This window comes from Macrobrachium nipponense, chromosome 45, assembly GCF_015104395.2.
Source record: "Macrobrachium nipponense isolate FS-2020 chromosome 45, ASM1510439v2, whole genome shotgun sequence".
Taxonomy (NCBI): domain Eukaryota; kingdom Metazoa; phylum Arthropoda; class Malacostraca; order Decapoda; family Palaemonidae; genus Macrobrachium; species Macrobrachium nipponense.
The window spans coordinates 7,058,434-7,081,008 of record NC_061105.1 but is presented as its reverse complement, the minus strand read 5'-3'; the positions used below and the strand labels follow the sequence as shown (position 1 = coordinate 7,081,008).

The 22,575-nt window shown below is 38.2% G+C and overlaps 1 protein-coding gene across 2 annotated transcripts in view; it reads right to left on the bottom strand.

Moving 5' to 3' along the window:
- Window positions 1-22,575, bottom strand: part of LOC135214335 (unconventional myosin ID-like) — a 105,286-nt gene that overhangs the window by 10,771 nt on the left and 71,940 nt on the right. For both annotated transcript variants that reach the window (XM_064248535.1, XM_064248536.1), the window contains exons 2-17: window positions 15,154-15,260; window positions 14,173-14,368; window positions 13,782-14,001; window positions 13,399-13,614; window positions 12,792-12,995; window positions 11,871-12,075; window positions 11,019-11,188; window positions 10,722-10,831; window positions 10,186-10,336; window positions 9,635-9,793; window positions 9,385-9,470; window positions 8,930-9,092; window positions 7,547-7,713; window positions 5,589-5,754; window positions 5,181-5,336; window positions 4,702-4,842 (exon numbers count right to left, since the gene is read on the bottom strand). In XM_064248535.1, coding sequence (XP_064104605.1) covers window positions 4,702-4,842; window positions 5,181-5,336; window positions 5,589-5,754; window positions 7,547-7,713; window positions 8,930-9,092; window positions 9,385-9,470; window positions 9,635-9,793; window positions 10,186-10,336; window positions 10,722-10,831; window positions 11,019-11,188; window positions 11,871-12,075; window positions 12,792-12,995; window positions 13,399-13,614; window positions 13,782-14,001; window positions 14,173-14,368; window positions 15,154-15,260 — 2,617 coding nt within the window. The remainder of the gene's footprint in view (window positions 1-4,701; window positions 4,843-5,180; window positions 5,337-5,588; window positions 5,755-7,546; window positions 7,714-8,929; window positions 9,093-9,384; window positions 9,471-9,634; window positions 9,794-10,185; window positions 10,337-10,721; window positions 10,832-11,018; window positions 11,189-11,870; window positions 12,076-12,791; window positions 12,996-13,398; window positions 13,615-13,781; window positions 14,002-14,172; window positions 14,369-15,153; window positions 15,261-22,575) is intronic.

Sequence of the window (22,575 nt, the reverse complement as noted above, 5' to 3'; positions counted from 1 at the left end):
AAGTACTCCTACCAAAGACGCTAATTGCTCCTGCACATTCATCACAATTTAGTCCGCTCCATCCAGTAGACAATAGGAAATCTCAAAATTCCGAGAGACAAGTCTTCCTCCGAGGAGGATCATTATTGCATACTTCCGTTGCTAACGAGTTCTCCTCCTACATGTTGATGAGTTTTCTCGTTGCAGAAGCTTCCCTATCCTTGCCCGAAGGAAGGGAAGGAGCTTGGACTTTAAAGAGATTCTGAGCTGAAATTGGTTGATTTCTAGCTCTTGAATGTATCTCTCTGAACCTTTTGGGAAGTAGTTTGAGCCCTTCTCGCGTTCCAAAGACTCTGTCAGTAAACGTTTAAACCTTTTCTTCTTCTGTAGATGACAATGTCACTACATTACCCGGACAACGAAACCTCTATCTAAAAGCGTTGATCCAGGAATAAAAGGCTTTAGTTCTCTTGCCAAACATACTATGCTGGCCAGAACCCATTGCCGAGTCATCATAGAATTGATTCCAGATTCTAAAAAAGCCCAAAATTTCACTTGTCCTCTTGCTCGTTTAGGACCAAGAGAAACATTTGATTAGGAGCAGTTCCATCTTGTCGGAACACGGAATCTGAGGCCCAAATTAGGATCCCATTCTAAGTATAAGATCTCATAATCTTATCGTATAGAGGTATTGTATAAGATCCCGAAGATCTTAATTCTCTACTATCTCTAATATTCTTTGTCTAGACAGAATATATCTTTTCACTGTGTTCATTGATAGCATAAATTACCAAGGTGATTCTTCCCTCTGAAAGGGAAGAAAATCATTATGTAGTTCACAGAGGTATCGGAAGAGGACAGTTTCCCCTTCTATCTAGCACGATCTGCAGCAAACTCTATGTCTTTAACATATTTAAAGGAATTATCAAGCTTCCCTTGAAAAATCCTCTCATTCATATTTACTTCTGGTCAGTCTGCACGCAGACAGACTCAGAGTGAATAGGTTTTTCAGGTCCAATATTTATAATAGATTCCGATCAAATCTCTTAGAAAAACCTTCCGACACATGCTGAAAGAAGAACGTGACTTCTGTGAATCCAACCTTTTATTGCCAAAATGATGCATTCATCTTCTTCCGTTAGACGCCCATTTATTTTAATATGTGTTAAGAATATATACAACTAGGGGAAAAAAAACAAATAAAGTTTTATTCCCCTCTTTAATTTAAAGATGGCGTATCTTGCTACCTCTCTTGTTTCGAGGAAAAGGAAGCAATCTATAAGAAGGTCGTTCATCTTCTGCCTTGCGAAGATATCTGTGAATATTTTCCGCAGGGTCTGACAACTCTTTCCCATGAATGTTAAATCGTGCTCTGCCGAATTAAAATTCTTTATAATCCTATCACATTGTGGTAACAGCATTCATCTAGGAAACTCTTGTAAGGATAGTAGGAGCGCTGTAATTAACCACGGTGTGTGCATAAGGCTTAAGCGTATCGTTATCTTAAGGTGAATTTTCTACTACATTCTTTCCTCGCCGAGGCAGAGAGATATCCTTAGCGAAACGAATACGATTTTATTCATGTTTGCCTAAAAATTCCCTCAATTCGTGGTTAAGTCCCTGATTTTATGGGGAAATATACGGTGAAGCATTCGATCCTTTAGGAGAGAAAGATGTAACCAACCGTTCACGACCGAGAACCGGATGGTACTAGATTGGCTCACAATTACAGCCGTGTCGTTCACTGCCTGGCTGCCTTCATTCTGAGTTGCCAGTTACTCCCTTCATGAATGGATATAATAAAATTATTCTCGAGTCTAAGAAAGCTCTCAATAATGCAAATTTTAGGCAAACAACCTTTGTTAAATACCGAGGCTGAATAGGTATTGTCGTAACAAACCTTTTAAGCGAAGTCTTTACTAGGTAAAATCCTTTAAGGATATAGACAATTCCGTAGCGAACCAGAAAGGCAACTATGGTATGCGTATTATGACTTGTCATTCAGTAGTCATATACAGCAAGCCTTCTACGACACTCTTTCCTTTCTGACATGCAGAGAAAGAATAGAAATCTTACTCTCTTCGTTCATTTCGTCAATAATCCCGAATGAGTATTAGTCGAAAGATATTGCAAATGACAATCCGAGGATCGAAGAGAATCTCTCCAGCTTTTATTATCTTGGAGATAAGTCCGTATTTTACGCCTTTCTTATCTGGAAGAGCCTCTAATCAATGAATGAGAGCTCGTACGAATCTTGTTCAACTTCCAAACGATTGCCCCTCTTTTCTGTAAATGGTTGGTTGCAATCTATTTTAGAAGGAGGATGATTTTAATATCCTCTTACTAATACTGAACTAATTCTCACAATTCTGCTCTATCTTCCATTCCTCAATTTGGGGCAAGATTGAGCAACCGAAGGAGACGCTTCCTTTCGAAAGGTGAAGGGCTATTCGCAGTACCGACTCTAACCTGACAAGGGCTACGGCAGCCTGTGCTACATCTTGAGTCCCTGCCTGGAAAAAACCGAACTTGCTCTAGCCTTTATTGCATTAAGACGATCCTGACAAGGGCAACGGCCGCCTGCGCGACAACTCCCGTCCCTAATCAGGAAAAGCCTTGAATGTCTTTCTTTCACCCTTCGCCTGGAGGACTCTCGGCGGTTGTCAGGCTCTTCTTGTAGGAGAAAGTGTCTGGCGCTAAGCAGGAGTATCTTGCCTAGAATACTCCTGGCGCCTGGTAGGAGTATCACGTTCCGAATACTCCTGGCGCCTGGGAGGAGTATCGTGCTCGTCGGAATACTCCTGGTGCTTGGCAGGAGTATCGCGTTCCGAATACTCCTGGCGCCTGGGAGGAGATCGTGATCAGAAATACTCCTGGATCCTAGAAGACGTATCGCCCTTGGAAAGTTTTCTTGTTGGAAAGTTCCGAGCATCTGAAAGGCGATCCTCGCCTGGAAAGTTCTGTACGTCTGGAAGGTTATTTGAATCTGGAATCTTCCGCCTTCTGGAAGGTTCCGCTTGTGCGGAAGGTTTTGTGTGCGGAAGGTTCCGATCTCTTGTACATTTGTTCTTGCTAGAATTCGACATACTTCCATTTTCGACATAGCCCTCCCTTTCTTCTGAATGAGAAGGACTTCCATTTCCGATGAAGATCCTGGTTCATCGTGCTTCAGCGCTTTGCGCCTATATTCAGGCCCTTCAGGTGCTTTGCGCCTCGTTTGCAGAACGCTTTGCGCCTTGTTTCAGACGCTTTAGGCGCATTGAGCTCGTTACCGGAGCTTCATGCCCAAGGAGCTAGAAGCTTAAAAGTTATATATATGTGTGTAATCACTAAACGAGATCCATATAATTCATTCGATCAACAAATATTCTTTAATATCTAATTCGATCTTCTCAGAATAGATATATTTTCATATACATGTACCGATGAGGAATTTATTGAAATAACTATTTCAAACCCCCATGGGATAGAGCCCCCCCCCCCCGTCCAACTGTAACGGGGGGTGGGGGACGAACCCGGATAGGGCAATGCCTCTACCGCAACCTTTCTCCGTCTCTTCTGAGGTTCCGATAGCCAGACGAGATTATCTTGCATCTTCATTTAATCTACGCCGTTGATGTTTTTACTCCTTATTCGTCAAGACGATAATAAAAAGGGGAACACATTGAATTAGGATGCCTTTCCAATGGCTATCCCTGGCAGTCTGGGACGTTCTACAGAACCTGCCGAGGGGGGGACGCCTGAACGGTGGGGGTTCTCCATAACCTCCGTACGGCTTTCGACATTCCTTCTCCTCCGGCCAGGGAGCTTGGAAGAGGTCTAGGCCTGGGAGCGAGACAGAGCCGATCAGACGCACCCTCTAATGCAATGGGGAACACTATAATCACTTCTTACCTTATAATAGCTCGTATCTTGAGCTACATTCCTTTATCTTCAAATTGCAAATGAATTTGTAGTTTCTGTGAAGTAAGAAGGTGATGAGGAAACAACACTACTAGTACTGTTAAATATTCTAACTGCTTTGTCAGAACGAGGGCTATTAAAGCTTCTAAAGAAAGCATATCTAGTTCTATGTTTTCTGACTTCCTCAAATAGGAAGTTACCTTATTTTCCTCAATCAAATTCTAACATTTATTACACTTCATCAATGAATAAATATTTATATTTCCCTTTCTTGCAAACTATGTAATTGTCTACCGAACACTTCGGTAGTTACACATACTCTATTCTTCGAAAACTTCGAAGTTAATTCATTAAAAGTTATTAAAAAGTTATTAAAAAGTTATTAAAAACGTATGCCAAACCACCGATCCAGTACTTCCCTGTAAAAGTCGGCCCAGAAGATCGATGGCGATGAAACACGAAAATCAAATCAGGAGGGAAAGCAAACATATGTTTACCTTCCCAGCGACAGAGAGAATCTGATTAGAAAACGGGAATAGTTCCTAGTCCTGCCACCCAGCGGCAGGCAGGTAGATCACCTGACCTACCTGTAGCGTGTGCCGCGAAATTCGAATTTCTGTCGGGGACGACGGAGTCGATAGCTATGTATATATCTGACAGGTAAGTTGAATGTATGAAAATGATATAGTACAGTGGCAATTAATAATGAATTTCATATACTGAAATTCCCCAAGAAGAAAATGACAATTAAGGAACTTTAAAGTTAATATGTTATTCTAGAAAACGCTAAAAAAGGGAAACTAATGTCCATTTACATACCTCTACTATGGGAATTGGTGATCTAAGGGGCTTGAAGGTTTTGTTGTGCAGCTTGTAAATGTGTCTGTCAGTGACTAAAATTGCACGTTCTGAAGACTTGTTCTTCTTGTTTATCTTCTTTATCAGGCTTGAGAACAGGACCTGTAAATTTGAAAACAGTTATGAAACAGGCTGTGAACAGGGGATTTCAGACAATGAAAGCAAAGCGAGATTTTACAACAAAAACATAGAATTATGATAGAGAGAGTATGTATTTTTTTTAATACAAATCATCTTCACTAATTCCAAAGTACAAAATGATGTAGCAATATAGAATTATGATTATGTACCAAGTCTTGTGTGAACTAATAAAAATAGACTGAAAATTACATGGGAAACTTAAAAAAAAAACTTTGGTGACAAGCAACAAGGAACTGCTTTGCAATGCATTTTGTACCGAGATATCCAAATGTAAGTTCATACAAATGCAACACCCTTACTTCTCTGAATCCATCTTTGTTCCTCATGTTCCTCACAGCAGACTGGAAGTTAGAGGCAGATGGGTTCTCCTTTGCTAATGCCAAATAATTTCCCTCCCAGTATTCACGAACACCCCAATCAGCACGTTTGCCCATGAGAGCATCTCCAGCTATCACCTGAGGTGGATGAAAAGTAAGGATTGCAAATCAGAGAGCAGTAGCTGTGTTAGAAATACAAATATTGTTTATATTTAGAAATACAAATACTGTTTATATTTATGAAAACCTATCTCAAACTACAAACTATTAAAACATACTCCTCACACAAATTTCTTTGTCCTTTCACAGACCTTCTGGTAAATGAAAGAGAACATTTGAAGTTTATCATGTAGTTTAAAAATCCCAGGAGTAAATAATGTGTGTACAAACCTTAATTCTAAGCTGTGGCCAGTCTGCTCTGGGGACATTTGAAAGGATCATATGCGCTCTCCAGCGATTGTGGATACTCTGGAAGTCTGATACCATGGATCGCAGAACAAGGGGTGGGGCAGGCCATCTCAGATGTTTACCATAGTCTGGCATTTGTTTCACATTTCTGAAGGGTTTTAGAGAAATTAATAAAAAAAGAAAAAAAATCTTATGCATGCAAATTAGCTTTGTAAAATTGTATTATACACTGAACCTCTTTCAATCTTTATGTAAAAGATAACTACGTATACCATGACTTCAATAATTAGGTACCGTACTTAATCCTACTTTGGATTATTTTTTTTTTCAAAACAAAGATAGACATTCTAATAAAACATGCACTACAATGTAGTCAGTGGAAGTGTCATCCAAAGAATCTGAAACAAATATGTGTGTCCTCAAAGGATCAGTCTAGATTCTTTGGTATTCATCAAAGTAATGAGGAAGCTATAAATGTTGAGAAGTTACAAGCAGACAGCTCCTATAAATAGAAACATGAGGAAGAGGTTGTAGGAATATTTAAGAGATGAAAAAATGAGATGGACATAAGAGGGCTAAAAATAAAAATTTAAAAAGATTACAGTGACCAAAAAGGCAAAAGAAAAAACACAGCCAGAAAAGTGACCATGTAAATGCTGGGGAAAGGTGTAATGGTGTAAACAGTATTGTATAGTGAACGTATCAGACTGCATATATACATGAAAATAAGATTTTCAAAGCTCCAAAAGTGTAACTCTAAATAAGATAGATGGGGGTGTCGGGTTAAAAATAAAAGCAGCTTTAAAAGGTAATAATATAGTAGGGAAAATAGTAGCAAAAGCCTGGATGAAGTGGAAAAAGACTGTTGTTAGTAAAAGAAAAAAAAAAAAAAGGATCCAATTAGTAAAGGGACCAAAAATATATGAGTGCATAAGTTTTGTGCTACTACTGGAACAGACGTATCAGACCTGACAAAGATTTAGAAAAGGTTTGAATAAAACAGAATGCTAAGATTCAAAGAGAGTGCAATGAAAGCTCATGTAACAGTTGAAGTTGTAGAGATGTGGCTGAAAAATGGACTAAAATCTCTAATCGACTGTGATTTCCTGTGATATGTGGAATAGAGATGAGGAGTAATTAGTCAAAATAGTAGAGTATGTACAAAAATAGCAAGACACACATTATTAAGAAGGCTCAGAAAACCATAGAAAAGGGTACAAATAAAGAACCTGATGAAAAATAAAAACTATAACAGTAATGAATGATATCTAGAACACAAAGGCACAATTTTTAGTCAAGGATAATTCACAATAATGAACACCTCACACTGAAACAAATAAAAACTTCTATTTACACACTATATGATTTCATGACACTGTACTTGCTAAGAATGAATTATCATCTAATTAACAACCCATCTACTTCAGAGGGTAATTCTAATATGAAACCCTCTTGTGGAAAGGTTCCATTGTGACATAATTCTATGGTAATTTAGTTACTGAAAGGAGCACAAACCAATTGTTCAAATATTCCTTTAACTAAATATATAGTGTGCAAAAGGGAACCTTGAGGAACAAACAGGTCCTGTATACTACACGATCTCATAAGGTCTCTCTCTATTAGAAGGATGGTAACTGCTGTAAAGGTAATTATCTATATTTTCTTAGGTGCAATACTTCTTACGAGGTTCTCCTACTAAACACAATGCCTTACTTAGAGTTCTTGGCCAGACCTCGGCCATTTTCACAATCTGGATCAGGTAAACCACGGCGAGCCCTGATTTAGGAAAGATTAAAATTGAGCACCTTCAATCACGAGAAAGCTAAAATTCTCACTCTTTATACACATTAAATATGGACTCTATTCTGTGAAACCTTACTTCATAAGTTGATGGCCATCCTCCTCATATATGTATTGTTCAATTACAAAACTGCACATACCTGAACACTCTGTTGAGCTCTAGCATGTATGACCTCATTTTGTACTTTCTGTAGTGAGCCAATATGGTCAGTCCAGCCTTCAGACGACGATAGTGCATTCGGCAGATTGCTCCTCGCCACATCTTTTGCAAGAAGATGACTATTCCTGGGATCAACTTTGCTCTACCCTGATATTTAAAGAAAAAAGAAGGGACACTTAACAAGAATATTAATTACCAAAGATCCTCAGATAAAGCTTCCAGAGTCCTAAAACATTACCCTAGGACACAGAAGTGACTTTCAATATCCCTTATTTAATTACTACACTAACCACAAGGTTAACCCAAAGCTACATGAAACAAGTATATTAAGTGTTGTTGACCTCCAAGATCTGCAAAGACTGATGACTCCACTCACCCCCCCAAAGGGACCTTTCTTCCTAGAAGCTACATTCTTGTTTCCAAAATCTAAATTCGTTGCCAGTTACAAGGTCCATATTTGGCAAAATATTAATTTAAATCCAGAAACCTTTCTGTGAAATCCTGCTGCAAACAAAGAAGCCTACTTGAAATCTTTTCTTAAAACATAAACTCCTCATCCAAGGTAATGATCTAAAACGTTTACTCAAGAGCATAATTACTATAAAAACTACACTTTACTCTTACTTCTGGAATATTGAGTATATCTTGTGATTATAATTTTTGTAAGCCTAAATTGTTTAGAAGTTACAATGCTTAACTTTAATCCCATTAGCCAAAGTCCTCATAAATCTGTTTCAAAATCACTCTCAATGTGATTTAAATAATAAAAAAATACGATATATCTCTTTTTAGAACGTTTACCTGAACTGCTGCACTCCCAAATTATAACTGGTTCACTTAAGGTAGATTCTTGGGTGATCCCTATGCCTACGAGACGTTAGTTTGGCGGCCGCTGATTGGCTGGGAGCTGCCTACCTCCCGGTACCAGCCAATCAGCGGCCACCAAACAAACGTCTCGTAAGAATAAGGCTCATCCGAGAATCTACCTTAAGTGAATCAGTTATAGTGACATGGGAAGCTGTAGTGCATTTGCATAAAACTTATTTGCATCCATTTAAATATCAAATACTGTATGGAGTCAATAATAACAAGGGGAATGTGAACATTTACAAGTTCATTTGCCAAAACAGAGACCCATATTTCATACTCTATGTGTGCTTTTGATAAGTAACCAATGATGTTGAATTTAGTGGTCCTATAAGACAAGTTTGAACAACATCATAAGCAACAAATAGAGCTACAGATTCACACTTCAAAATTTAGCCAGATTGCCCTGCTATTATTATTTAACAAACAAATTCTAAAAATTATAAATTATGTTTTAACGCACCACTAAGCTACATGAAATTTGATGCTATTTTACCTGCTCTAGGGCAAACAGTGTCTGTGGAGACCGGATGAATAGCTTGGTGTTTCCATACTTGACATCGTTGCTGAAACCTTGTTCTTCAACTAGAATTTTGGTACCCTCTCTATCTGTGCCTCCATGGAAGTTTGGCCACGTGTACTGGGATATCATTTTGTACCTGGGTTAATGGTAGAATTAACATTAGCTACAAAGAAAGTATCTGTCTAACGTGACATGAACAACAAACATTCAAACACTATGACCAGCATTTTGATATTCATGAAGAATAATATCCTATAAAACAGTTTAACTAAATAACTGAGTATAAAACCTGAACACTATCTGAGTGATGAAGAACTTCATCTGAAAATGAGAATGTATTTGGACTGAAAATAGTATATATAAAGACACTTTTACACTAGATGCTAGATGTAAGCATTGATTCCCACTAATGACTAAATATCATGTACCTTCTCAGGAAGCGATCATAGCTCTGCCTGTAAGCAAATCCAGCTCTTCTGACACGCAGGTTTTCCACAAGACCAAGATAATTTACCTGAAAATTAAATAATTAAAAAGTCAGAGTCTCAGATCTAATAATATTACATGCAAACTATTGTCTTTTTCTAATACATCATTTACAAAAAATAAATGCTACTTAACACCAATCAATGAGCATGATAAGATCTATAGTAGCTAGTTTTGAAGCAAAGGTCTCACCTGGTGCGTTACTCTTTCCTGATCAAAGATGACGGGAGATTTCTGGTCATTTGGTTTAATGCAACGGATATAATATGGCTCCTTGCAGGCAAGATTCTTTACCAGAGCAATCATGGAATTCTTGAACATCGTTCCAGCTGTCAAAGGACGTTTGGTGATCTGCAACAACCAAGAGAGTTTCAAACTGGCTCAAAATAACCAATGCTGAAACTGCATTAGCACTGTATTGTAAAATAAAACTACAGGTTGACCGATTTTTACAGTTCATATACAACTCCCATTAAGTTTGTTTCACTAAAAGTTATGCCACTTGCTATAATAAAATGCCCCTAGTAAGCACCATTTAGCATAAAAATACATAAAAGGAATTCTCAGCTTTAGTATACTATTAACTGTATGATAACCTTAAGCTTTGCTAAAAAAGCTGCTGTTCAGAAAGACAATGAAATTTAGGTTGTCAAATACTAAGGCACTTTCAGGTGTCCAATAAATTTACAAATTCATTATTATGGAAAACAATGAACAGTAATGAAAATAAAATACAAACTAACCATTGTGATGTCTTGGGCTCCCTCTGGCCACATTGATGATATAACTTTATCTGAGGACGAATACATCAGCCTCTTGAAATCCTGGAATAGTGTGTCCTTGTTCTTCTCCAAGAAGCCTTTGATTGAGTAGACAACATCTCCGGCATAATGTCTTTGGAAAAGAAACAAGTTACGGTATAGGCCAGAAAATCAGTAATGAACACATGAGGCACTCTGTTTCTTATTGCAAATAATACACAAAAAATATTCAAGTCAATGATTATTTTCATCTTTCAACTGAATATTTACATACTACCCTACACCTATTTTGGGGAGACAAGACTTTAAAAAATAAGAGATGCATATTGACAGTATTCTAAACGTAAGATTTATGACCCTAATTACAAGGATAAATTTTCTGATGGGTTAGTCATTAAAGGTAAGTAACACTGGTAAATATTTAGATGTTTTAAAAAAATGCATTAGTTTATCCATGGGAATGATTTTTGTCTATAGTGAAAAACGAAATTGTCCTAAATATAGCATCAACAACTCACTTGATACGGAATTCTTCCACATGCTTGAGCTCTTTGTCCATTGGGGAAAGTTTGCGCGTAGTAAAGTGATCATGGCCCTTCAATTTCTTTTCCATTGCTTCCAGGAGCATCTGTTTATTTCAGAGAGACAAGATGACGAATGAAATACAACATGAAAAAAATATAACTTGAAAAGCTTCTCTTTCCACCAAGAACAAACACACAAAAACCTACATAATACATTAGTTTCTTCTTAAATTTCGATAACTCACTCATTACAGTTACTCTAGCAGTGTGGTATTGGAAATAAGTGCTTACTTCATCTGTTACTTTTCCAACGTTAAGGCAAGCCTCATCTGTAATGGCAATTATTCCTTTGTGATTCTGCTCAACCAAATCACAGATTATCTGGTTGTTGAAATAATCTATAGTTTGCCAAGCAATGCCTTCTCTCTTATACTCTTCTTGTTCTTGCTTCAATACAAGTTCTGTAATAAAATAACAATGAATTAATGGTTATAATGTTATAATGTTATATAACTAATTACATGATTTACACTCACAATCATCTTTTGAAATTATTTGTTCTGTATAAGTTTAAGTGAAACTTTGAACACTGGTATCACAGGATGGCAGATGGAATTCTGAGTCTAATTAAATACACTGGGTGAGTTAGTGCCTTTTATGCAAAAAATAAGCCAAGAAATAAATTTTAAGCAAAAAGTATACCTACACAAACAACGAGAAATAACGTGGTTTGCGTACTTAAAATACTGACAGCAACACAGATGCGAAACCATGTTTTTTACAAGCCAAAATACTGATCATGCTCGTTTTAAAATCTTACCCACAGATTTATTATTATTAATTTTATGTACAGCTCTATGATTATTTAATTAATGTTGGAAGCCTTACGTCACAATAAACCTTATCGGAATTCTGGGAGCAGCATTTGTGCAATTTTTTTCTTCAATAATTACATGATAAAATCAACCTTTAATATAAATTCCAAAATATTCCACTTAATTTGTGAAAGTGCACTTCTTGTACCTGTTTCATTCATGCCATTTAGAAAACTTGGATGATGGAAACTTCTATACTTGTTTTAGTAAACCTAACCGACTGGTGTCAATGGTAATTAGGACTAACTCACTTAAAATGGACACTTACCAATGAAGAGCTGCTGCAGTTTTTCATTGCAATAATTGATACAAAACTGCTCAAAACTGTTTCGTTCAAAAATTTCAAAACCATAGATGTCCAGCACACCAATGACAGTATTATATTTGTACTGAGGTGATTGGTTGTCATAACGAACTTCAATGGCCGAGTTGACCCCTTGTACAATGTACGAAAACAGTCTTTCGTAGATAGCCTGTAATCAAGTAAAAGAATTGAATAAGTGAATAAGCTGTTACCTTGGACTTCTCTATCAGAAAAACTGATTATTCCCATACAGAATGTATCAAACTGAACACAAATACCTATTTATCCTTACACCCACTTGAATCAAATGCATACACTAGCTTAGGGTACAACTTGGGTATATAGCTGAGAAGTAATCATATACATACATTTCACAAATATGCAATTTGAATAGAATACCAGTTGGTCAAAACAAAACAAACAGAAACCAAAATTCAAGATAAATGCTAAACAGATGACACCTTCACAGATATAAAGTATGAGTCATACAATACCGAAAGAGATCTTAATAAACTACAGCTCCTTTATGCCTCCATTATTCAATTTTCTATGATTTATCATCCAACAAGCGATGGTACCTTAATGGAGCAAAATAGTATCTAGAAATCTTATTGTTATTAATTTTTCAAGAACTAAACAATTCAACTTCAGTACTACTTAAATGTCAAAAAATATGTAATGATACCAAATGACATTATACAACATAACGCAGTTAATAAAGGGACATACGTACTGCAATTAAACCTAGCGATTTTGGATAATGATGAACAGGGACTAATTACCAAAGAGATTTCCTTTGGAATGCTTCAAAATAATGATGATCCCTGGTCATGCACTGTACATTCCACTACATCAAAATTATGGGTTTGTCTTAGTTAATCTTACCTTGGCAAAAGCATCTCTACCATAACTTGCTTCACTTTCTGTGTGACGTTTCTCCATGACCTCTCCTCTGGCAGCAATCACTCGGTGACAGAGTGCCTTAGTCACTTGGTCGGGGGAGACATGCAAGAGTTCTGCAATGTCCTTCACCACTTTTGGGTTCTTGATTTGAGTCTCATCCCCACTGCTTGTGAACTCTATGTTCCCCTGAAAACAAGCAGACACATTCTTATCAATCAGTTTTCAAGAGTGCTATGCCATAAATAAAACGGATTCCAGAATATAAAAAAGGCTCCATATTATAATGTATAAAAATACATCACAAATGTCTACACACAGTTAGTAACATAAATGATAAATTTGGTGACAATTTATGGAACTCATAAAAAAATGGATAATCTAAAGGCATTACTAGTTCCAGCCAAGAAAATATTGGCTTGATAGTCTAATATTTTCCTGTTGCAAATTCATATCACTGTTCAGTAACATTTTCTATTTAATTTTCTGATAAGTAACAATGAAAAGGCAAACATCAATTAATCTTCCTATACAACAACAAAAACAATTAGAAAATGGAAATTGCTCTACAATTCACCAATTTCTTACATACCAAGTGAAGAATAGCGCTGACAATTCTCCAAATAGCATCAATTTGCTCATTTGAGAACCCTAGTGTTTTGAAAGCTCCCTGGCAAGCCTTGTAATCAGTCTTGTCAGCAATGGTATCAACTCTGGGGGTGCCTCCTTGGCGAATGAAGTGATAGGAGTTCACATCACGTTTTAACTTGAGACGAGACAGCTCTGAATCCGAGGCTCCAAACAAAACCTAAATTATGGAGTCAAAAGATTAATGAAAATAGCAAAACCGTGCTGAAAATTACCTCAAGTCTATTAAACGGAGCAATAGAGTTACTTCAGCCAAAAATTTTCTTAATATATAATATATGCATTGTAGATACAAAACATCTAGGCCCATCTAATCATCAGTAGTACCTGGTAGAATGAGTGGAAATTGCGTTCACCAGGTTGCTGAAGTACAACGCGTGATTTCTCCAGCAGGTAATTTTGCACATGACCTCCAATAGGATCACCCTTAAAGTCAAAGTTGATGTCCATGTATTTACCAAATCGAGAGGAGTTGTCATTTCTGTTTGTCTTGGCATTTCCAAATGCTTCAAGAATTGCATTTGACTGGAGGAGGACATTTTTCACTCTGAATTCAAGAGAAGAAATTTAATTATCACTATGATGCCACAATAAAGCTTAACTAATGACATAGAGCCATAAACTTTTACAATACTTTTGGAAAGAGACTGGTAGAAATATTAAAAAAATATCTTCACATTCAAGAAGGGAAATATAAACAGCAGAACATAACTGTCACCTTTCAATTTCCTGTTGTCCAGCTACATTGGTAACAGCAGCAATGTATCTCATGATGATTTTTGAGGCTTCTGTTTTACCCGAACCCGACTCTCCGGAGATGACAATGCAGGTGTCCTGCCCACGGCGCTTCATTGCCTTATACGCTGCATCGGCAATGGCAAAGATGTGCGGAGGCCTCTCGAAGATCTCTCTGCCTGTTAAATAAACAGATGCACGCTAATGAGTGTTACAAATATCGCCACTTTGGTTTCACACTGCTCAAGTAGTAGTAGTAGCAGTACTGTGGTAGTAGAATGATGTACCAAATTAAAAGAAAGCAGGATGTTTATTGTCTTCTAAAGCAGTTATGCTACAAACAAGAGCTCATCCCTCAGTGCACATCAAGCATAAAACAATGAAGACTGACAAGGTACAGGGGAAGCTTCTCCCAATAGGATGACCTCTATGTGGTTGACCCTTCAATAAATCCATTTGCACTCTGTACTCAAGGCTTCTGTATCAACAGACATGAATTCGTTAACAAATGGCCTTCGCTTCGTAAGGAAGTATCTTGCAAAAAGGATTATAAAAATCATGCCATCATTTCCCATGACAAGTTAACCAATTAACATCAAATGATGTCAACCCTTCTAAAAACAAAAACAGTAGAATTTCCCAGCTATTGATCACTATTTGTTATTGAACTCTGCTTTAACTATGTTGTGACATCATAGTTTCTTTTATTTCATACAATTCCTGCCTGAATTCCTGTCTGGCCTAGGTCCCATTTGTGACATTTCTCCATAAATTTCTGACTGTTTCCCTGTTACCTTCTCACTTGTTCAAACCATCTGTCTTTGAGAACTCAGCTCCTATACATAAACGAAAAATATTTGATAAAAGTGCATGCAGTATATTTGTAATAAAAAAATGTATCCCTAATATGGCTTTCTTGGATCACAACAATTTTGCAAGTACTTCCATGCAAAATTAAACTTACCTTTGTACTGTGTAACATATTCTTTTCCATATAAGTTGACTGTTCTGTAAGGATTGACAGACACACACACCTCCCCAATGTAAGTGTAAATCTTCCCGCCATTGAATCTGGAAAGAGAAAAAAAATTCATTTTCAGTTCTCCAAAAATATTTGTAGTTGCCACTATTAAGGTATATTTATTTATAAGAAAATCTGGAGTCACAATAATTATTCTGCAGAGTTTGTGTGGGATGGTTTGTATAAACAAATACATAAAGACAGGCTCATATAAAAAAATGATAAAGTTCATGGTGAAAGGTCTGATTTAAATCATACACAGATAAAGTGATACTAAGAAATATTACAACGAAGAGATTATGCAGATAAAGATCTGATATCATGTGGCACTATTCCTACATGTTAAAATAAACTCTCTCTCTCTCTCTCTCTCTGCGTCTGTTTGACCTTATGTATACGTTTTTGGTTTTCACGTTAGATTAAACATCACCCGCTGTATCTGTCAAGTATATACCGATGATAGCTTTCGAGTCCCTGGTCCTTCAACCGGGGACAGGGCCGACTCGACTCAAATCCGGTAATCTTATCTCCAGGATGTTTAATGCCGAACTTGTCGGTACCAGTGTGTCAGCATATGCCTTGGATATTTTACTCTTGGTGTATTCCGGTTGACAGAGAGGAAAAAATCAAACTACATGTGAGAAGTTGTGTTTATCTACTATATATATACGTGTATAAGTATCAATATTGTGTTACTTAACACGGTAACCCTGCAATAAAAACGTTGCACAATCCAATACAGCACCGTACCGTACCTATAGTACTGTTGCCGTAACACTTCTGTTCCTCAACAGTTCCCCGTTAATCGCATTTGAATGAATGATGTCAATCCGTCATCATCGCTGGACGCCTATGAATAGACTGACCTACTGCTGTTCCGCTCTCAAACCTTGACTGGCATTTCCTTACATCACCGTAAGGTTTCTTTTGAATGCCAACAGACCACCACCTCTCGCTACGAGGCGAACCGAAGGGGAGGGAGACACTCACTACGTTCCTCTTTCCCATATTGGTCACTCCTTTTAGAGACGTCGAAACACAAGGGCACGCGAGTGGTGGTTGTCCTAGGCCTAGGAGGCTTTTCCCAAATTGCTTTTGCTTGCTCTGCCTTGATGTGGTCCCGTTGAAGTTTATTTTGTTTTCCTCACTTATCGTGGACCTGAACAAAACTCTGCTTCGTTGATTTTGTGATAGTTTGTTGTCAATCATTTTGTCCTTTTGTCTGCTATCACGTAATTTATGATAAAAAGGGATTAGCCTAGCTATAATCACCGCCCAATGTGCCCAAGTCCCTTTCATCTCCATCTATGACAAAATGTGCGCAGAAATTTCAATGATAGACATCTGAGAATGTTAATTAGTCTATCTGTCCGTTTCGTTCACAGAATGCTTTTAAATTTACGGAGCTAGAGGTAGGCCTAAGGTGTGGGAAACACTACTAACAAACTAAAGCACTTAGTCAACTTCTTCGTTTTAATCCTTCATCTAGCAACACAACTTGAAGCGTAGCTGGTTTTGACTTGAAAAATACTCTCTCTCTCTCTCTCTCTCTCTAGACTTATGTCCTTCGTCACTTCTCTCTTGCTCTCTATCTCTTAAGACTAATGCCCTTTCAAGCTCTCTCTCTCTAAACTTATGTCCTTTCAAGTTCTCTCTCTCTCTCCCTCTCTCTCTAGACTTATGTCCCTCTCTCTCTCTCTCTCTATCTCTCTCTCTCTCTAGACATGTCTTTTTAGTTCTCTCTGTCAAGACTAATCTCTCTCTCTCTCTCTCTCTCTCTCTCTCTCTCTCTCTCTCTCTCTCTCTCTCGACTAATGTTTTCCTTTCAAGTTCTTTCTTACATATTCTGAAATAAAAATAAAGACCGGCCAAGCGATGATACTTCTGCGGTTCAGAGGAGCAACATACACCAGCTTCATCTTACCAGTGACTCATAATGCGCACTCGGACAGATGGTTTTTTGTCATTATTGATGTTTTTACAATGGAAAGCCAATTGGGAGGAGAAAAGATTTGGTGGAATGACGAGTTGAGTGACATGATGGTAAATAATTTATTAAAACCTCCAGATATTCTGAGAACACCGTACTTTTATACGGGTGTTTCATATCCGTTCAATGATAGACAACTACAAGAACCTAGACTAATCTTTCAGTCATAAACGAATAATAGGTCTCTCTCTCTCTCTCTCTCTCTCTCTCTCTCTCTCTCTCTCTCTCTCTCAGAGGTGCCGTAATCCTCATAACACGGCCACTGAACTCGCCTTACCTACTTTCCCATCTCCCATACAAAGCAGCGTCACGACACTGACGCAACCTAGTCTCAAACGCCATCATAATCATTAGTCATTACGGATTCCTCGTAATACATCGACCTGGTGCTGCTGTTTCAAGCACGATGCTTCGAAAAGGCTTCTTGCATTGATGATCTAAGAATCTCTTCAGCACTGATGTCCTAAGCATCTTTTCTGCAGTGGTCCCCTAAGTATCGCCACTAGTACTAGCACAGTGATGCTCTCGATATCTCTTTATGTTAACTGTCTGGACGCGAGGTTTACAGTTTAAACTTACTGAGGCAGATTCAAGTTTGTAAAGATTTACAGAGTATCTTTGATTATTAATAACCTTTTAAATTTTGTACGTTTCGATAATTTAACGTTTCAGCATTGTTTTATTTATATATGATTAAACCGTTTCTACCGTCAATCGACATACGGGTGAATATATGAAAAGATCCTATACGTGACTGAGGGAACTATTACCTCTCCGACGTTGATGACCATTACAATTGCGACGTCCGGTTTTATCTTTATGATGAATCAATCAATGTGGAGCTCCAGAAATCTCCTAAGGAATGTCATGACAGGAAAAAATAAACATAGGTGACACCGTTTTAATTTTGCCAGACGCGGCATGATCTAGCAACAATGCAAGTTCCACCTCGCAGATTATGGTCATCATTATCACCATAACCTGCGATCTTCCTCCTCACCATCATTTAAGCAGGCGTCATCATCCACATTATAGTCGCCATTCCCCGCTGACAGTGTACGAGGAGAGAACAATAATGAGGGGGTGTCCAGTGACCCCCGGTTGCCAGGTGTTGTTTGAAGAATACAACCTATTAACAGCTCTAGCGGCCAAAACATCTTGAATATATCAGCCATTAAGAGGAAGAAGAATGACCATCATTTAGCCTTTGAAGTGAAATAAGACTAAACAATAATAATAATATATATATGGAGAGAGAGAGAGAGATACACAATGTAAAATAAACAATTTCACTAATAAGTACGTACCATACATATACATCACTGATACCACGAACAATAAAGCAATTACATCACAGCGGATAATTAAGCAGTCGAAAATCTCTGGCAAGTGACATTACGTCAGCGTAAGTGGCCTCATTATCTACAGACTCATTCTGCTGGAATAGAGTCAGTCTCTCTCTCTCTCTCTCTCTCTCTCTTCTCTCTCTCTCTCTCTGACAAAACTTAGACCTAGGCCCACTCTCCTCACTACCGCAATCGACCAGCTCTCAAGTACTGTATCACTCTTCTTCGCTCTGGTTTCGAACCCACGACATTTCGCGCGTGGAATAACACTGTCCGTCCAAAACTTTCAGAAGACTGTCTAACGTTGTCCAGAGGAGCTAGGGGCCTCGCGCCAATATATTATAAGCTGCACTTTCGTCTGAGTATAGTCATTACGAGCTTGAAATTATGAAGACGCTAATTGGCGAAGTGGGTGGCTTATCTCTCTGGGAATATCTGCATCGGATGAGAAGCTTTGTTCATGAGGGAGAATGATTTATACTCGACGCAATTGAAAATAACAACAAATCGTTATTCAGTTAATGAACTTGCTTGTTTGGTTACTGAGAGAGAGAGAGAGAGAGAGAGAGAGAGTTACAAGGATTAGGATGTCTTACAGACTTCTTATGGAGACATCGTGTGCTCACTTATCTGTAGGAGCAGGTTTTACTATTCATTCACAGAGTCCTAATGAGAGAGAGAGAGAGAGAGAGGAGAGAGAGAGAGAGGCACTACAGCTGTGTTAGCGATGTATCAGAGAAATAAAGGAGAAAAAAAATGATACCTGCGACTCCAGAACAAAAGAAATGACAGAGCGATTCTACCACGCTGAATCCATGTTAAGTATCTTGGGTAGACGTCAGTTCTCGAGTTAGACCACTGTAACTACTATCACCACTGCCAAGGCTCACATCTATACATTGGTGCTCATGGGATGCGCGCAAATCAGGCCGTCTAACATTCCTCTTAACACTGTCTCCTGAACAATATTCCAAATTTTTTTTCTGTTGTTTATACGCGTCCACCCAACACACTAATATCTTTTTAATTCGTCTGGTTAAGAGGTTATGACTTATCCTCAATAACATGAGGCGAAAATCAGCAGCTTAATGTACTGGTGGTGTGAAATCTCCCTAAGCATTTAATACCCTTGGGTAAAACGGTCCTAATATTATAATAACCTTCCAGGTTAGAACCTTTTCCCTTGTAATGTTTTCCCGTTCACAAATATATATATATATATATATATATATATATATATATATATATATATATATATATATATATATAGAGTATGTGTGCGTGTGTCCTTGGAGAGACAAGTTTTATCTGTATAAAAAAAGGTCCTTCGATACGTTAAGTTTTTTCCTTTGGGCAATGGCTCAAAAAAAAAATTTGCATTGTTCTCGTGGATTTGCCGGTATGATTGTATTGGTAAGTTTAAAAATCAACAGGTTTTTGGACCAGGTAGTTGTAACCATAACCAAAAACATATATTTTTTAATACTTAGAAAAGATCAAGTTACATCCCCAAAAATCAGACACTTTGGGGATTTGACAATCGTTACCTCTCAAAATGGGTTGTTGCGTTTAAACTATATCAATGTACAAGAACTCTACCACAATGGTATGCGCGCGCGGAGAGAGAGAGAGAGAGAGAGAGAGAGAGAGAGAGAGAGAGAGAGAGAGAGAGAGAGACCCAAAACCGTAGTTATCAATTATACGATCTCTGATATGGAACACGCCACCTCCTTACAAGCAGTACATTTTTTTCTCTGCGTTATCTTCCACGCTATCTCAGTGTACCAACACACGTCTTATTCTGTTACGTCAGGAAGTTATTAGGGACTTTTGACATTTAACAAACACAAAGAACGTTGGCAATGCGCAAGAGGTCTCCTTATTCCAGGACAAAATGTATTTTAACAGATCGTTTACTATCCTTATCCTACGACAAAATGCCTTTTAACTGATCGATTACTATCCTTTCTAAGTATTTATGTAATTCTTTAATATACTATTTCGTAATATAAATATGTAAATAACATCAGTTCGTGTTTGGAGATATTTCACAAACAGCTTGAAGACACCACCATCACTCATTATTGTGGAAAATAAGATTACATAAAGTTACATAAATAGAAACCTTATCCACATTCACATAGACCACTGTGGCAAAATGTTGAAACTATTATCAAGTTCATATATATATATATATATATATATATATATATATATATATATCACATACATACATACATATAATACATACACACACATACACCAATTCCCAATTAGATTCCGAGCGGCTGAGTCACTCAAAAGGCACCACTTTCATCTTCCAAGCGGCCCTCCTCAAGTGCTCTCGAACACTTCTACCCGATGAAATCAAATTGAAGGAAAACAATTGGAAGGAATTTGTCTGCAGCCCCCCCCCCCCCCCCCCCCCCCCCCCCCCCCCCCCCTCCCCCCCCCCCCCTCAACAATTAGCAAGGAGGCGTAACACGACCTCCCAAAAGGCACGCCAGATTCATGAAGTCACGACTGATGATTTTACGTTATTTTTAAATAAATAAAAAAACTGTTTATAATTCTTTCACATCTCCCGGGATGTTCATTAAATTTTCATGACTGCCTGAGGAAAAGGATTAAACGGTGAAAAGAATCCCATTGGATAGTGAGAGATGCTGTTACGATTTAAGAATGGGAATGCACGACGCAAACACTCGCCATTGACAATTAAAAAAAATATATATTCAATAAAGGGGAAAGTAGAGATGATTAAGCATTTGAAAGACGAACATGCGAATGCCGTTGAAAAATCTTAAATGTAGAGTCGAAATGATCGGATGACTTACGAATATTACCGCGTAAACTAACGACTCAGAGAGAGAGAGAGAGAGAGAGAGAGAGAGAGAGAGAGAGAGAGAGAGAGAGAGCTTAGCTGACAGGCGTGTCAATGACCGGGGTCCCCGATTCCAGGTCACTTGACAGTCACGACTAATTCAGTCGACCTTTTGAGGCTCTAAGATCCTACCCGTAGAATGGTTTTCTCAGCAGAGAGAGAGAGAGAGAGAGAGAGAGAGAGAGAGAGAGAGAGAGAGAGAGAGAGAGAACACGCACGAAGTCACGTTCCCGAGAGCAACGGGAGGCCAGAAGGTGCTGGTGTAAGACCCGCCCTCGAAGCTAAGTAAATCTTCAATCACAAAAAAATGCCAAAGGTGTATAGAGAGAGAGAGAGAGAGAGAGAGAGAGAGAGAGAGAGAGAGAGAGAACGAAGCTGGGATTCAGTCATCCAGTCCAGAAAGAACGTGTTATTTTCAGTTAGTCTCAGAGGCGGTTTCCAATCGGTTCCATACATTTTTTTCTACTTAGTTCCATAGAATTTTCTTCCTATCAGTCGTCATTTTGTCCTTTTTTTTTTCTAAATCCCAACGCGTTATTTTCAAATCAGTACCGGCACCACGGCTACTTTTTAATCAGTCACGTCTCGATGACCTCTGCGGGTTTTTCAATGAAGTCTCAATACATGACTTGCGACCAACTGTCATCCTCTCGTTATATTCTCATCTGAGAGTAAATGAAGACTTCGCATTTCATTCGTCTCTATTGACAAGACTGACTCGACAGTTCTGTTGGCTGCTGAGCGTTCGGAGGTGCACACCAGACCACCTAATCACGTTTACGGGCCGCCGTGAGTTAAGGGTCCTGTCCTGGCATATGGCTCACTTTGGGCTAGAAGAAGAAGAAGAAGAAGAAGAAGAAGAAGAAGAAGAGGAAGAGGAGGAGAAAATCTACGTTTCCTTCAATTCAGGATTTCTTCATCTAGCGAAGCGGTGGAGTTTCCCACAATCTAATATCGCCCTGACGACAGTACTCCTCGCGGGGATGCACAAACTAACCAGACGCGTCCCTGGAGACGGAAATCCGGAAGGATTTCCACAGGACAAATCGGAAAGGACTCTTTTTGATATGTCGATACTGTATATCAACAAACAGGAGAACGCGGCAACTATCTGACTTTCTGATATTTTGTGTTGCTTTATGTGC